General features: G+C 45.9%; 1 protein-coding gene across 4 annotated transcripts in view; it reads right to left on the reverse strand.

The window, feature by feature from the left end:
* The window catches only part of Nbr (exonuclease mut-7 homolog), a 131036-nt gene that overhangs the window by 86995 nt on the left and 29395 nt on the right, over nucleotides 1–14646 (reverse strand). For all 4 annotated transcript variants that reach the window (XM_075694602.1, XM_075694593.1, XM_075694599.1 and 1 more), the window contains exons 10-11: nucleotides 10532–10673; nucleotides 10402–10463 (exon numbers count right to left, since the gene is read on the reverse strand). In XM_075694602.1, the coding sequence (XP_075550717.1) occupies nucleotides 10402–10463; nucleotides 10532–10673 (204 nt within the window). The remainder of the gene's footprint in view (nucleotides 1–10401; nucleotides 10464–10531; nucleotides 10674–14646) is intronic.

Here is a 14646-nt window from a genome sequence, read left to right on the forward strand (position 1 = left end):
GTCAGGGTTTTCACCACGCACGACGTGAAATCGTGGGAAGGTTTCTTTGTGTTGACCAAAAATGTGGAGCATTTCATCGGTGCACCCTCTTTTGGTAAGAGTGATAGGGAAGACTAGGGAAGGACGATAAATCTATAAACAGTTGCTTAATTTGGCCACCCACCACCGAGCCCAACAAGGGGACACTACGAGACCCAAAGGAACCACAGACGCCAACTATACATAGCTACTATAACCTAATAGACTTAAGGTTGGATAAACTACACAAGGTCAACCCTTGCTGCCTGGAAAATTAGAAGTACAACCAAGTGAAGAGGAGACAGGAGAGATGGAAAGTGAGAGAGAAATACTAAGGTCGGAGGGAGACAGAGACAGGAAAAGGCAACTACCAATTTCCCCAGGGTGGGTCAGTCCGGGGGTGCAGTCTACATGAAGTCGAGGCCAAAGGGGTGTGTTGCCTCCGTCGAGGGGCCCTAGAGGTCCAAACACTGGGCATCGGCTCAACCACCAGGATCCCCTTTTCCCTGGACACGGCTAAGCCATGCACAGTTAAATTCGGGAAGGGCCAACCCTAGTGTGCTCAGGTATGTGGTGTCGCAACACACCAAACGCCTGCCAATGCAGACGCCCCAGGGGGGCGGGCTAGAGGTGGAGACATGCTTACCTGCCTCCCACTTCACCCCCTTAGTGAGCACTTGATCGTGTTACTGCTTTGCTCGTGTGGAAATATGGCACAAGTCAAGTCGCCATCCTGTTCAGATAACCCATGAGTGCTTTTTCCCTGAAAGGGTCCTTGCTGCCCATCACCATATTTTTATCAGTATCAAGTATTTCAGCAACAAAACCGTGGAAATATAGTTGGATAGTTGAAATAGTTGCAAAAGTGTGCCTTGTTTGACGAGCCAGATCAGATTTTTTTTTTCTTGAGACAAAGCCTTTCCAGCGAGCCGGAGGTTGAAGGCAAGCGTTCATGCACAGGGGGGCTCCCCGAAAAGTGCAAGCACTTGCGCGCACCGTTGCTTCGCTGTTACAGGTAACATGCCTGTTTTCTACCTTCATAGGCAACTCCGCACTGCAACTCGTGTTGGAGTATACCACATGGCATCCCACGAGCCTGTGGCAATAGGGACAATAGTCGATGAGCTGGTGGCAAACAGGACTCGTCATGTCGCAATGACAAGGGACTGTTCGAAGGATAACGAGTGTCATTGTTTGCCTGTTGGGGTGCCAATGGACACTGGTAACAACGGTCGCTCTGTTAGGGGTGATAATAACTGGCGAATGGCGGTCGCAGAGGGGAGGAGTTAGTACGGTTGTTACAATGGCGAGCAACATGACCAATACGCCAGCAAGCAGAACAGATTGGCCAATCGTCTGCAGTTTGCCACTCGGCTGGATTTCAGTAACGTGCAGGATACCCCAGACCAGCTGATGGACCTGGAGCATAACACAGCTGTGAAGCGGCAACGCACATACAGAATGAACTCCAAGATTAGCTAGTTCTCCGCAGACTATTGCCTGCACAAATGATGCTGTAGGCAAGTTGTTCGGCTGGCTGTAGTGGGAAAGAGCTGCAGGAGCCATGGCTTCAAGTTCTCAAGGCACTATCCGCATCAGGTCATCTGATGATGGTGGTCGCTGCACTCCTAGCTTGTCATCGCAAGAGGATGTCGCAGCTGTGTTCGGCAGACATGCGAATGGCGTTGCAATGCAGCGACTCTTCGCCTGCTCAAAGCGTTGACACTCTTATGATGTCCTGTACTATGTCACAATTTTTCAACGTGAGCAGGTTGTAAGCATTGTCAGCGATCTCCTTCAGTACCTGCCCAACTTTGACTCAGCCATATCACTGTCGGCCTTACGGCACAGAGCCAGCACCCGTCTGGACAGCACCTCGTGGATGTAAGAGACGATTCTGTGGACGTCTGGGTGCAAGTCGCTAGTTCTTCCTTAGCAGTGCTCTTCTGCTCGGCGGGACAGCCAAACCAGTCGCTCGGCTTCTGTTTGCACGTGTCCCAGTTATTATGCTCTTCCTAATGGTTGTCATACCACACCTACGCCGTGCTTTGTAGGTAGAAGACCAAGTTACCCAACATAATCGTCGGATCTAATTTGTTGTGGGCACTTACTTTCTCATACATGGCGATCCAGTCTTCCACGTCGAGGTGGTCAGTGTCGCAGAACTTTCCTGGATCATCCAGCGGCTGAGCCAGAACTGTCGGGGTTGTAGGCGTTGGTGTGGGCTGCGTCATGTCAAGTCCTGCTTCGTCTGTCATGTTGTCTAGTCCGAGGTGACAACCACTGCGGAGCTCAGTTGTTTCTCATGGGTTCTCTCGCCAATTTGTTATGTTGCAGAAGTCACATATAATGATGTATTTACAATATTTACAAGAGAGACAACGATGCATAAACAAGATGGCTGTGAAGACCGATTCCACCTACACACATCAAATCGTCTTCTGACTGGCACCCCTCTTGGTTGTGCCGTAACATATAGGCAGTAACCTCTGTCATCCTTTCGGAAGCTAAATATGCATAGTGTGCACTGATAGAATGCGGCTCAAAACTAAAGTTTCCTAGTCAGTGTCTCTCGAGATAAACGCAAGTGAGAGTTTCGTTTGTGAGTCTGGATGCACCTTTCTATTTCGTTCGCTGATCTGTGCGATAAGGTTGTCTGCGTTTGATGACTAGCACCTTGTGTTCGCAGTACGCAGTGTTCAAAGTAGGGCCCAGGCTCGAGACCAGAGCCGCAGGTGGGGAACGATCCCACAACCTTCGCATGCGAAAGTTGTGGAATCGATCCAACAGCTGCCACCTATAGGATATTTCAAACCCCAGTGAAACAACCAATCAGCCGAAGTTGAGTTTCTTCCAACAGGTTTCCGAAATTTAGTGATGGTTTATTTTGAGCAAAGTCATTTGTATGAGTATAAATGCATGACGGGAAATGAACCCGCTGTAACGAAATTTTGCTGGAGGCACTGTGTCAGAAAGTGAACTAGTGACGCTCGGCACAGGTCAAATGCTCTAAAGCTGGAACGAGCGCTGTCTGCAGTTGCTCCTAAATTTCTCACGAGAATGTACTGTACACTGACAATTTGCTGCTCTGAATGAGAAAACAGCATCTGCTTACACCGCAAAACTAAAGCATGTCATCAAAACAATATGCTGCCTTGCAGTATAACATGTGTCACGATCTACTTCAGACCGTCCAAGCTAGCTAGCATTCACTGCTACCGTGCCTGCGGACAAAAGTACAGTTAAACGTCGATATAATAAAGTCTGTAAAATTGGCAATTCACATCGTTATATTGAAATTCAACTATTTATGCAAATAACTACCATCACCAATGGATGTTTCTTAGATAAAAGGGGCTGCAAAATTTTTTTACTGATTAGACAATCAGAAAAAGCAATCTTGAATTAGAAATAAACGGCGGCAGAACCCATCGCACGATGACTGTCCACGTTAATGCATTCAGCATTGAATCAATGCAACAACGTACTGCCCCCGTAAGAATGAGTTATGTATGATGCGGGTACTACAGGATTCCTCTTTTGCTCTTCCCTAAGAACACTCAATGCCATCTAGCACCAGTGCAACGAAGCCTGTGATAACCATGCTCCTCTCGCACTTCTCTCTGGACATGCTGTGCCATTCGGTGGTACTGCCGAAAAATCCATGCATGGCCTCCAGGACAAAAAGCGTGGCACACCGTTGCCTGCGAATGGCGAGAAGTGTTCCCTCGCTTGCTACAGACTCAATGGCACATACCCAGTGCATTCATGGTACAGCTTGCTAAGGCGTTGGCATGAAGGGCATTCATTGAAAAACGTCACATATCCAGTGCATTTGTAGTGCAGCCTGCTAATGCATCAGGTTGCCATCCTTAAAGGTGCATCCAGATGACAGACCACGGACCTGTTTTGGCCCACAGATCAGGCAACACGTCACATTTACTTCCGGTCTGTCAGGCCCGTGCCAGGTCCGCAGGCCGCTGCAGGTGAGAAACACGAGCACATTTTTTCTGGCTGCAGCCTACGGACTTTTATAGCATTTGCAGTCACCAGGTCTGGCAACAGTACAACGCTGGTCATTTTTGGCAGCCAAATCGGCAGCACCACCATGCGCAATAGCTGCAGCGTGGGTGACAAGTTGGTCTTTCACGTGTTGCTGCGACCATGACATCGTGGTCGGATGATGGCACATCTTACTTTTTGGCCTTGGTCCAACAATTTCCTACTTTGTGGGAAGGCAGCCGGGACGACTTCTTGAGGTGTCCGAAAAAAGAACTGCGGATTAACATTTGCAAGGAGATGTCCCCCCCCCCCCCCCCCCCCATCGCAGCATCCGTCACGTTAATCTCGGAAGCAGTGTGCTGCAACGAGTTCACGGAGCTGTGGGGTCAAGAGTACCCCTCCCGGGCCATGCTGTCGTCTGCTCTTCAGGCCCGTCATGTGGATGCTGTCATGGGCAGGGCCAAGCATGGTCGACCCCACATGACCGGTCCGCAGCCCGGTCCATGGTGGTCCGTGGTCCAGCATCTAGTAAGCCCTTGTGACGTGGGTTTGATTCCGTTCAGCCTCGAACAAATTTAAGGGATTGTTTTCGTCATTGCAGAGCAGCATATTCCCAGTGGCACATACCCAGTTACCCAAGTTGGCATCGAAGGCGTTTATTCAAGAATGGCACATACCTACTGGCCCCTGCCCAGTGACCCACGTTGGCATCAAAGAGGTTTTTGGAAACCAGATCAGGCTGAATGGCACATACCTAGTACTCTAAGTTGGCATCAAAGAGTCTTCAAACAGTGGTACCTACTCAGTCCTGCATCTACCGTGACCCATGTCACCATGAAAGAGGTTCATTGAAGAGCAACACGCATGTACACACTGCCACGTACTCAGTTAGCCAACTTGGTTTGATGGTTGGTTTCGAACATTTTTACCTCAGCACAGCAGCCAGACTCACTACACATTCGACCACTGACTTACGAAGTGACCCAGGTAGGCAGGAAAATGGTTAGACACAAACCCCTAAAAAAGCCCCCTAAAAGTGCGTGGAGTATCCCAAGAATGCTAACATATAAAAATATTATTTTGTTAAATTTTAGAGTTAATGATGAAAGATGAAGCAATCCTATGATGGCCTGCAGATAGAAGTTGAAACAAGACAAGGGGAAGAGGGAGAAAGGAAACCAAAGAAGTGCGATAGAAGAAAATTGAGTGCGTTGCGCAGCTACTAAGTGCAAAAGATATGTTAACAGTATCTTCACACTAGCGGTCGAAGAGAAGCCAGCCTTGCTACAAGAAAGGTAAACATTTTCTTATATCGAGAATTTCATTAATATATTAAGTTCCCTATATCGAGGATTCACTGTATTAGAGAGAATACTCCTGCTCTTTAAAGCATTAGTAACACAAGGCATCGGACAGAAAACTAAATAAAAAACAAAAAAAATTAAGCGTACATCACTAATTTATTAAAGCGCCTACCTAAACGAAAGTACACACCACAATTTGAAATGCCCGCATGAAAAGAAAGCAATGGTCTACTCGCCGGGAAGAAAGAAGTCGTCCCGAGTGAAGTGTTTCAAACAAACCAGCATAGTGTCAGTCAATTTTTCCAATGAGCAAGTTTCTTATCGATGTCGCTCTCCAATGCACATCGTCTGCTTCTTTCAGGAAACTATGAAATGATACATTGCTGTCTTTCCACCACAATAACATGCATAAATGCATGGTACACAGCAAAATACTCAACTAATCTTTTTCCTTTTTCAGGCTTGTGCACAGCAAAACCACGATGATTTGAGAACTACAAGGCAAATTTTTGGAATAGGAGAACCTGTCTAGCTTCAAGCCTGAACCTGGATCAGCTGGTTCTCAGTGCAGCCACTAGGTGGCAAGCAATAATTTGAATTCTGGGGTTTTACGTGCTAAACCAAGATTTGATTATGAGGCACGCCTTAGTGGGAGACTGAACTTATTTTGACCACTAGGGGATCTTTAACGTGCTCCCAATGCATGGTACATGAGTGTTCTTGCATTTCACCCCATCAAATTGAGGCCTAGCAGCCGGGATTTCATCCCGTGACCTCATTCTTAACAGAGCAACACCACAGCCACTAAGCCACCGCCGTGGGTGGCAAGCGACAATGTGGAATAGCGAATACCACTTGAACTTTATACAGAATGTGATGGCGAGAGGGTTTTGCTGCTACACTTCTGCAGCTGCTCTGTCATACAACAAGCGATTTGAGAGGTGCATTCGCAAGTAGCCGCATGTAATTCCATTTGTGTCTAAGGCGCTTTCCATTCACTGCCACCGTGTTCAGTTGCAACGGCAGTGAAATTTCTTTATATTGAAATCATGTATAAACACACTTCGTTATATTGAGGTTCAAAATATGTAGCATTCTATAGAGATTAAGCTATAAAGGTTAAATACAGTAGGGCCTCATTGATATGATCCCATTTCTCACGATTTCCCAGTGCCAACGTTGGTGATAAAGAACAAAAAATGACCCAATACAGTTACGCTTTTTTTTTTACCGGTTAATAAGTTCCCGAAAACTATCTTTAGGCACCAACATCTTTAGGCACCAACTATCTTTAGGCACCGGACAGGCCGCCATTGGAATCTGAACCTGGCAACGTTTAACGTTAGAATGCTATCTAGTGAGGCGAGTCTAGCAGTGTTATTGGAGGAATTAGAGGGTAGTAAATGGGATATAATAGGGCTCAGTGAGGTTAGGAGGACAAAAGAAGCATATACAGTGCTAAAAAGCGGGCATGTACTGTGTTACCGGGGCTTAGCGGAGAGACGAGAACTAGGAGTCTGATTCCTGATTAATAAGGAAATAGCTGGTAACATACAGGAATTCTATAGCATTAACGAGAGGGTGGCAGGTCTTGTTGTGAAACTTAATAAGAGGTACAAATTGAAGGTGGTACAAGTCTATGCCCCTACATGCAGTCATGATGACCAGGAAGTCGAAAGCTTTTATGAAGACGTGGAATCGGCGATGGGTAAAGTCAAAACAAAATACACTATACTGATGGGCGACTTCAATGCCAGGGTAGGCAAGAAGCAGGCTGGAGACAAGTCAGTGGGGGAATATGGCATAGGTTCTAGGAATAGCAGAGGAGAATTATTAGTAGAGTTTGCAGAACAGAATAATATGCGGATAATGAACACCTTTTTCCGCAAGCGGGTTAGTCGAAAGTGGACATGGAGGAGCCCGAATGGTGAGACTAGAAATGAAATAGACTTCATACTCTGCGCGAACCCTGGCATCATACAAGATGTAGACGTGCTCGGCAAGGTACGCTGCAGTGACCATAGGATGGTAAGAACTCGAATTAGCCTAGACTTGAGGAGGGAACGGAAGAAACTGGTACACAAGAAGCCAATCAATGAGTTAGCGGTAAGAGGGAAACTAGAGGAATTCCGGATCAAGCTACAGAACAGGTATTCGGCTTTAACTCAGGAAGAGGACCTTAGTGTTGAAGCAATGAACGACTATCTCATGGGAACCATTAAAGAGTGCGCAATAGAAGTCGGTGGTAACTCCGTTAGACAGGAAACCAGTAAGCTATCGCAAGAGACGAAAGATCTGATCAAGAAACGCCAATGTATGAAAGCCTCTAACCCTACAGCTAGAATAGAACTGGCAGAACTTTCTAAGTTAATCAACAAGCGTAAGACAGCAGACATCAGGAACTATAATATGGATAGAATTGAACAGGCTCTCAGGAACGGAGGAAGCCTAAAAACAGTGAAGAAGAAACTAGGAATAGGCAAGAATCGGATGTGTGCGTTAAGAGACAAAGCCGGCAATATCGTTACTAATATGGATGAGATAGTTCAAGTGGCTGAGGAGTTCTATAGAGATTTATACAGTACCAGTGGCACCCACGACGATAGTGGAAGAGAGAATAGCCTAGAGGAATTCGAAATCCCACAGGTAACGCCAGAAGAAGTAAAGAAAGCCTTAGGAGCTGTGCAAAGGAGGAAGGCAGCTGGGGAGGATCAGGTAACAGCAGATTTGTTGAAGGATGGTGGTCAGATTGTTCTAGAGAAACTGGCCACCCTGTATACGCAATGCCTCATAACCTCGAGCGTACCGGAATCTTGGAAGAACGCTAACATAATCCTAATCCATAAGAAAGGGGACGCCAAAGACTTGAAAAATTACAGACCGATCAGCTTACTGTCCGTTGCCTACAAAGTATTTACTAAGGTAATCGCAAATAGAATCAGGAACACCTTAGACTTCTGTCAACCAAAGGACCAGGCAGGATTCCGTAAAGGCTACTCAACAATAGACCATATTCACACTATCAATCAAGTGATAGAGAAATGTGCAGAATATAACCAACCCTTATATATAGCTTTCATTGATTACGAGAAAGCGTTTGATTCAGTCGAAACCTCAGCAGTCATGGAGGCATTACGGAATCAGGGTGTAGATGAGCCATATGTAAAAATACTGGAAGATATCTATAGCGGCTCCACAGCCACCGTAGTTCTCCACAAAGAAAGTAACAAAATCCCTATAAAGAAAGGCGTCAGACAGGGAGATACGATATCTCCAATGCTATTCACAGCATGTTTACAGGAGGTATTCAGAGGTCTGGAGTGGGAAGAATTGGGGATAAAAGTTGATGGAGAATACCTTAGCAACTTGCGATTCGCTGATGATATTGCCTTGCTTAGTAACTCAGGAGACCAACTGCAATGCATGCTCACTGACCTGGAGAGGCAAAGCAGAAGGGTGGGTCTGAAAATTAATCTGCAGAAAACTAAAGTAATGTTTAACAGGCTCGGAAGAGAACAGCAGTTTACGATAGGTAGCGAAGCACTGGAAGGGGTAAGGGAATACATCTACTTAGGGCAGGTAGTGACCACGGATCCGGATCATGAGACTGAAATAACCAGAAGAATAAGAATGGGCTGGGGTGCGTTTGGCAGGCATTCTCAAATCATGAACAGCAGGTTGCCACTATCCCTCAAAAGGAAAGTGTATAACAGCTGTGTGTTACCAGTACTCACATATGGGGCAGAAACCTGGAGGCTTACGAAAAGGGTTCTGCCGAAATTGAGGATGACGCAACGAGCTATGGAAAGAATGATGGGTGTGACGTTAAGGGATAAGAAAAGAGCAGATTGGGTGAGGCAACAAACGCGGGTAAACGACATCTTAGTTGAAATCAAGAAAAAGAAATGGGCATGTGCCGGACATGTAATGAGGAGGGAAGATAACCGATGGTCACTAAGGGTTACGGACTGGATTCGAAGGGAAGGGATGCGTAGCAGGGGGCGGCAGAAAGTTAGGTGGGCGGATGACATTAAGACGTTTGCAGGGACAACATGGCCACAATTAGTACATGACCGGGGTAGTTGGAGAAGTATGGGAGAGGCCTTTGCCCTGCAGTGGGCGTAACTAGGATGATGATGATGATTCAGTACATTTATGAACTATGATCGTATGGTATGTTTTCCGGCCGTTAGATTCCATGAGAACAAGAAAAAGCAGGCGGTATACACGATTAAGATCTGTAGGCACGCACCACGCAGCTTCCCTGCAATGCTCACCCGCCAGTGTTACGCGAAAATGCCGGCATGCACCCAGTTTCCCCTTCTGGTATTAGTAAATCTCCTCGCAGGTTGTTGCAAGTTGCATTCATAGCTATCACCACCAAGCCTATTGCGATAAGCATCTTCACCTGTCTGTTTCACAGTGCGTGGGGCTTTGTACCATTGGAACCATACTGCACGCTTTTAATAGGAACTAGCACAAACGCGCAGCTGTTCCCTACTGCAGGTGGCATGAAGGGAGCGTCCTGTTTCACTGATAGTATCGCATTCTGGCCTGTTCACAAGCTTGATTTTGGTTTAGTTTCCTGCTTAAAACACTACGCAATATAGGAAAACAACAAAGCACACCTCGGGCCACTCGGGCCTCACCAGCTTGATGCACATCAGCATCTCATCTCACGTGGCAATGATCCGTGCAACACTGTGTTACATCAATGTCACCTACAATTGACTCTGCCACATTTTTAGTGACTTCAGGCAGTATATTCTCCCGGTTAGCACATTTTTTTCTCGCGCTTCTTTTTCAAAACGTATGAACGAGGTTCAACTACACTTCCTTATATTGAGGTTGAACTATTATTTTAGTGGACGATGCAATTATCAAGAAAGAGTTCCCACAGGCTCAAACCTTTCAGAGTTCCCATTTTCATTTGGAAGGGAGCAAAGGTGGATAAACCATGTCCTTGCACAAGTTACTGGACACATCTCCTAAATCAAAATCTTTCACAGCAGATTTCACATAAAGTCAAAACCAGATTCACCGGACACTTATGAAGAAGTACGTTGATGGCACAAACCTCGAAGGTGTCAGTCCCATGGTAGGCTTCCACTCTGCATCAATGCCAACAACATCATAGTCCTGCAAAAGATATGTCACATTAGGGTTCAGCTGACCATGCCCAACAAAACCAAGGTGGAGAAGTTTACCTTGATAACCTCAATGCAACTGTCAAGGGCATCAGCAGTGTCCACCATGTGCACATCACAAAGATCAATTCTCAATGGCAAGTATTTGCTGGGATCGTCCTTATCACAATTCAAGTTCCAAGACTTGAGCAATTCCTGCACCCTAGGAGGAAAAAGAAAAGGAGCAATGATAACATGCATCAACAAGAGTATGGCTAAACCAATCTGGTGATACTGGGACACTGCTCTGAGCATCAGACAGGCCATGACAGATGCCATAGTGAAAAGGGGAGGGGCTCCACATTTATTTCAGCCGCCAGGATTTATTTTAATGTGAACCCAAAGCATGATACACAGGCAATTTGCATTCCACCCTTATTAAAATGCTGCCACAGCACCTGCAAGTCGCACCCATGGCCTCATGCTCAGCAGTGCAATGATATGGCCACTGAATCACCATAGCAGCTCCATACAGGGCATGATGTCAAATGTGACAAGTGCTGGAAAGGGCAAACAGCTGTTGCATGCTTGATAGTCACCATCCACAGATCGACACAACTGTAAGCTTTTGAATTGTCTAGGACAATAATTCGCAATGTACTTGCAACCAAAGGCCACAGATTTAGGATTATGATATACAAATTCAGTAAAACAAAATGTTGCCACCATGAGTCCTTTATTTCAAGCTAAGGCAAATTTTTGCAGCGGTATATTGCAGATATGTATGTTAATATAATCAGGATTTGCTTGAAGAAAACCAGAAACATCAATTTGTTTCATTATAGTGTTGTTGCACACTGTCTTTGTAAAACTCTGGTTTTACTGAGCTAATCTTTACCTGCACGTTTTATTTTAGTTTGTATTTCATGGCTTTTGAAGCATGTCTTTTATTATGTTGACTTATAGACTGGGCAATTGTCAACTAGGATTAATGTAATATGCCATTATATCAGCTTTCAATTCCAGTGTTTAGTACCAAAATATAGGGGATGTTTTCTAATTTCATCATCTTTCAAAAAAATGTGTACTTCATACTTTTATGAATGAAAGACCAAATAAGAAAAAACAGTGGGAAAAGAAAACCACAAGCATACAGGCTAGTTCACTCTGGGGAAAACACCTCAACAGTATCTAAGGGAACTTGCATTTCTTGGGAGAAAGTGGCCTATAGAGCATGTTAACTCTCTCCCTACCACGCCCACTGGGCATTGTTAGCCGACTATCGATGGTTTGAGAAGCCGCTTTCGAAACCTTCCACGTCACTCACGGACACACTGCACCATAGAACGTGAAGGAGGAGAACTATATTTTTAAGCAAAGCTTTCTTTGCCTCTTCCTTTGCCTCTTCCTATGACTTTCCCACTGCTTCCCACTACCGCGTCTCGGGGGCTGGTTCAGAGCGTGTATACATGACAGGAGTGAGTCAGAGAGGAACGGCGACACAATAAACTCATTTGGACCCCACCACATCGAACGTGCACAATGCCCTCTGGAGCTACCTGGGCGTCGCCACATTAGCCTTTGACAGCTGTAATTATCCATGATGCCTCTCAAAAGCATTGCAGAAACTGCAGTGCTTCCCTTTCTACAAATGTGCAAGTCCAGAGGGGGCGTAGATAGAACTGTAGAGAGGAGGGAGGAGAAAAAGCATACAAAGGGGGGGGGGGGACGTGAGAAGGCAAGGGAACCCCACTACTATACAGACAGCGGTTCATCATCATCATTTATTGTCCCTTAATGACCCCTTTCAGGGTACTACATAGGGTTGTGGGGAAACTGGGTAAGCTTAAGTTAAAGGTACGGTATAGTACATTCCTGCTACTTCTGAAAAATAAACACCATGCAAATAGGTCAACGGACAAATTACACAGGACGTGCAGATGCACAGCCACATTAAAGCGCACTGCAGGGTCCAGGCGACACTATGGAAGCGGTCGAGCGTCAAATCAACACTTCTGTGGCCGCCTTGGTAGCTTTGCGAGTATGGCATTGTTGTGGATTTGACCCCAACAGCAGCAGATGCATTTCTACTGGGATGAAATAGAAAACGCACATGATGCCATTAGATTTTGGGACACGTTAAAGAACATCACAGTGTCAAAATTAATCTGGAGTTCGCCACTACGGCGAGCCTCATAATGCGATTGTGGTTTTGGCATGTACAGCCCCATAATCCAATTCAAGTTTAATACAGTCGAACCCACTTATAACGATACCAGGTTTAACAATATTTCGGTTATAACAACGAAACGCTGCTGCACGCACCATCAACTTTTGTATGTTTTCTATGGAGAAATAGCCCGCTTACTACAATGTCCCCATGCCGCATTATAGGTTATACTGATGAAGTCTGGCTGCTGGGTGTCAGTGCCAAAAGGTAATCGAATGCGAAATGCTTGAAAAGAAAAAAGAAAAAGTGAAATGTGAGCCACTGCACAATCACCCGCCACCCCAACTACCGCCGTACGCTTCTCCATGAGAGATGCACGCCAGCCTCGCGCACATCTCTGCCGTTGCCTTTCCACCCTTCCAACATGAATGGACCGCCCCAACTGCGCTGACAACGCTGCCGGCGCTGCTCCTAGACTTCTTGTTCGGCCCTAATTCTGTGCAATTAGCTAACGGATTATGTTGCTCGTGCTTGCCTTTGTTCGTTGCGTCGAAGTTGTTCTTAGCCACGTAATTTCTCAGTCTTGTTTGACCCGCCGCCAAAACAGAACATGGCTGATTCGCCCACTGATCATCAGCAATGCACGACGTTGCTGGTGAAAAGAAAGCGCACTGCTATAGATTTGGAAACGAAGTGCTTTGAACTGATGAGGCAATCGTCACAAACATGCTTGCATCGGATAGCGACAGTGACGGCCACGACGGCAGTGCTGATGCGTTAGGGCAGACTACCTCAACATTGTCCCCACGGGAGGTCCTGTAGATGATTCTGTCCCTCATGGGCTTTTCGCGAGGGGCCTCCTGCTTCACTACGTGGAGCATATGAATGCCTTGGAGAAAGATGTCTGCAAGCTTCGCGCAAAGCAAGCAAGGCTGATGGACACGTGGTTTTCTCGTGCAAGCCAATGAGAAATATGAGAAGTAGCGTTTCTTCTGGAGTGCTCAATCTGAGATGCTGCCGCGGCAACTTTCCCGCATTCTTTTAAAGGCGTCTTTTCGGGCCACCAAAGCAATGCCTCAGCAGAGTTCGTATGTCACTTGCCGCCCATGACCCCTGTTTGCAGTTGTTACAGCAGTGTCATTCTTGAACGCCGACAATTGCGGCTTGTTAATACACGATTGCAGCGCGCAGGAAGCAGAGTTAAATAGAACGAGTACAATCAGAAGCCAGATGGTGGAAGGTGTTGGGCAGGAGAACTGGCCTCCCTGCCATTATGGTTTTCTCAGAACAGCTATGCCATCTCCGATTTTGATTTCTTTTTTTCATGCAACCTGGTTATAACAATTATTGGTTATAACAAGGAAATTTTCGTGGTAGTTGAATATTGTTATAAGTGGGTTCGACTGTACTTCTGCCACAGTGCGATGTGCCATTTGAGGCAAGCACAATGCTCAACCCTCTCTGAGATTATGAAATATGGCACACAACGATGCCTCAAGCAAACATGTCTCCCTGTGTGTTATATGCAGACGAACATCAGCGGTGCACGCAAGGTAACGTTTGACGTCAACTCACTACTCTCATGTTAGACTAAACTTTGAGGAAATTTAACTTTTGCCCATCAACATGACCGCTAATTATCGCCAATCAAAGCAGCCAGCACAGAAAGCGTCGCTTACATCAATTCCCAAAGTGCGTGGGATCTGCATAGTTTTTTTGTTTTCTAAGCAGTTCACTTTTTTTCCCGCCAAGCAGGAATTTCTTAATGCACTCTCAAATTTCGCGATTGTCAAAGTATAAGGCAAAAATGGCCGCCTCCAGGAGTGCCGTACCCACTTCGAAAGATCCAAGGTGACAAGGCAAACCAGCCTGGAATAATGGCGGCCACAGCACGGCATACCCAAATGTAGTGCTTGCTGTTAAATTTTTGGAGGGGAATACCTGTTCAATTAAGAATTTTCATTTTTTTTTTTCAGAAACAGTGTCTTAGATGGCAATACATTTTGTATATCACATAATTTTTGTT

Source organism: Dermacentor variabilis, chromosome 1 (assembly GCF_050947875.1).
Source record: "Dermacentor variabilis isolate Ectoservices chromosome 1, ASM5094787v1, whole genome shotgun sequence".
Taxonomy (NCBI): domain Eukaryota; kingdom Metazoa; phylum Arthropoda; class Arachnida; order Ixodida; family Ixodidae; genus Dermacentor; species Dermacentor variabilis.